This window comes from Bison bison, unplaced genomic scaffold, assembly GCF_000754665.1.
Source record: "Bison bison bison isolate TAMUID 2011002044 unplaced genomic scaffold, Bison_UMD1.0 scf7180017864302, whole genome shotgun sequence".
NCBI lineage: Eukaryota > Metazoa > Chordata > Mammalia > Artiodactyla > Bovidae > Bison > Bison bison.
The window spans coordinates 357,771-358,656 of NW_011494874.1; the positions used below are offsets into that span (position 1 = coordinate 357,771).

The 886-nt window shown below is 62.6% G+C and overlaps 1 protein-coding gene across 1 annotated transcript in view; it reads left to right on the top strand.

Annotated features, from left to right (window-relative positions):
- The first annotated feature begins 6 nt into the window (after positions 1 to 6).
- Positions 7 to 886, top strand: part of XRCC3 (X-ray repair complementing defective repair in Chinese hamster cells 3) — an 8,315-nt gene continuing 7,435 nt past the window's right edge. Inside the window, exon 1 of the mRNA XM_010851316.1 lies at positions 7 to 150. Within this exon, the coding sequence (XP_010849618.1) occupies positions 96 to 150 (55 nt within the window). The 5' untranslated portion in view covers positions 7 to 95. The remainder of the gene's footprint in view (positions 151 to 886) is intronic.

The window sequence follows — 886 nt, forward strand, 5'->3', positions numbered from 1 at the left end:
ACTCTGCTGCACTCGCCTCCCGGGCCGCTCGAGGGGGCGGCCGGCACGTCGTGTCGCAGTGCAGTCGTCCGTCTCTGGTTGTCCCTGCTGAAGACATGGATTTGGATCGGCTGGACCTGAATCCCAGAATCGTTGCTGCAGTTAAGAAAGGTGTGTTTGCCGATGTTTCTGTGACGTGATCGTGAGAATGTGTGGCCGTGCACTTGCGCGCACGTTATGGAGAGCAGTTACAGGGTGGCCTGTCCGAGCGTTGGGAGCCCTCTGCCTCCTGGCCCCGGACGGCGCCCCGAGGCTGGCCTGCGTGGGTGTGTGTTTCACACTAAACTAAAAAGGCTGTGTGAAAGGCTCTTTTAGGTCATTTCCGCTGAAGCAGCACGTACGGCGTCCGCAGTGAGACGGGACTCGGTCCTTGTGAGCCGCTCAGCGATGGGCTGTGCTTCTGCTGCCGTGTTTGCTGGGTCTGACTTCCGGCTCCTCACAGGCCTCCATTTCGGGGCGAGAGCTGGCTTCCTTGCACCCCCTCTGCCCCGACTTGGTCCACCCACCCCCCAGTGGGAACGCAGCCTGGGCCACATCAGTCATCAGAGTTGTCACCGGCACATCACGGCTGTCACAGAACCTCGGCTCACATCTTTGGTTTTCCCCAAAGTTAGTGCTTGTCTCCCTTCTCATGGGCGCGTTTCCTGTGCCTTCCAGTCATTCCCACACCTCAAAGGGCGTCCGTCAGGCCGGCCCACCCAGTCTGCTGGCGTCTGGGCACATCCGTCCGCAGGCTGTACCAACTCCTCCACTGCCCGGCTGGCCCCCGCACCCCCGCCTCCCTCCCATCCTCCACCCCTCCATCCCCCCGCCCGTCCCGGCACGCCCTCCATCCCCCCATCCCTGT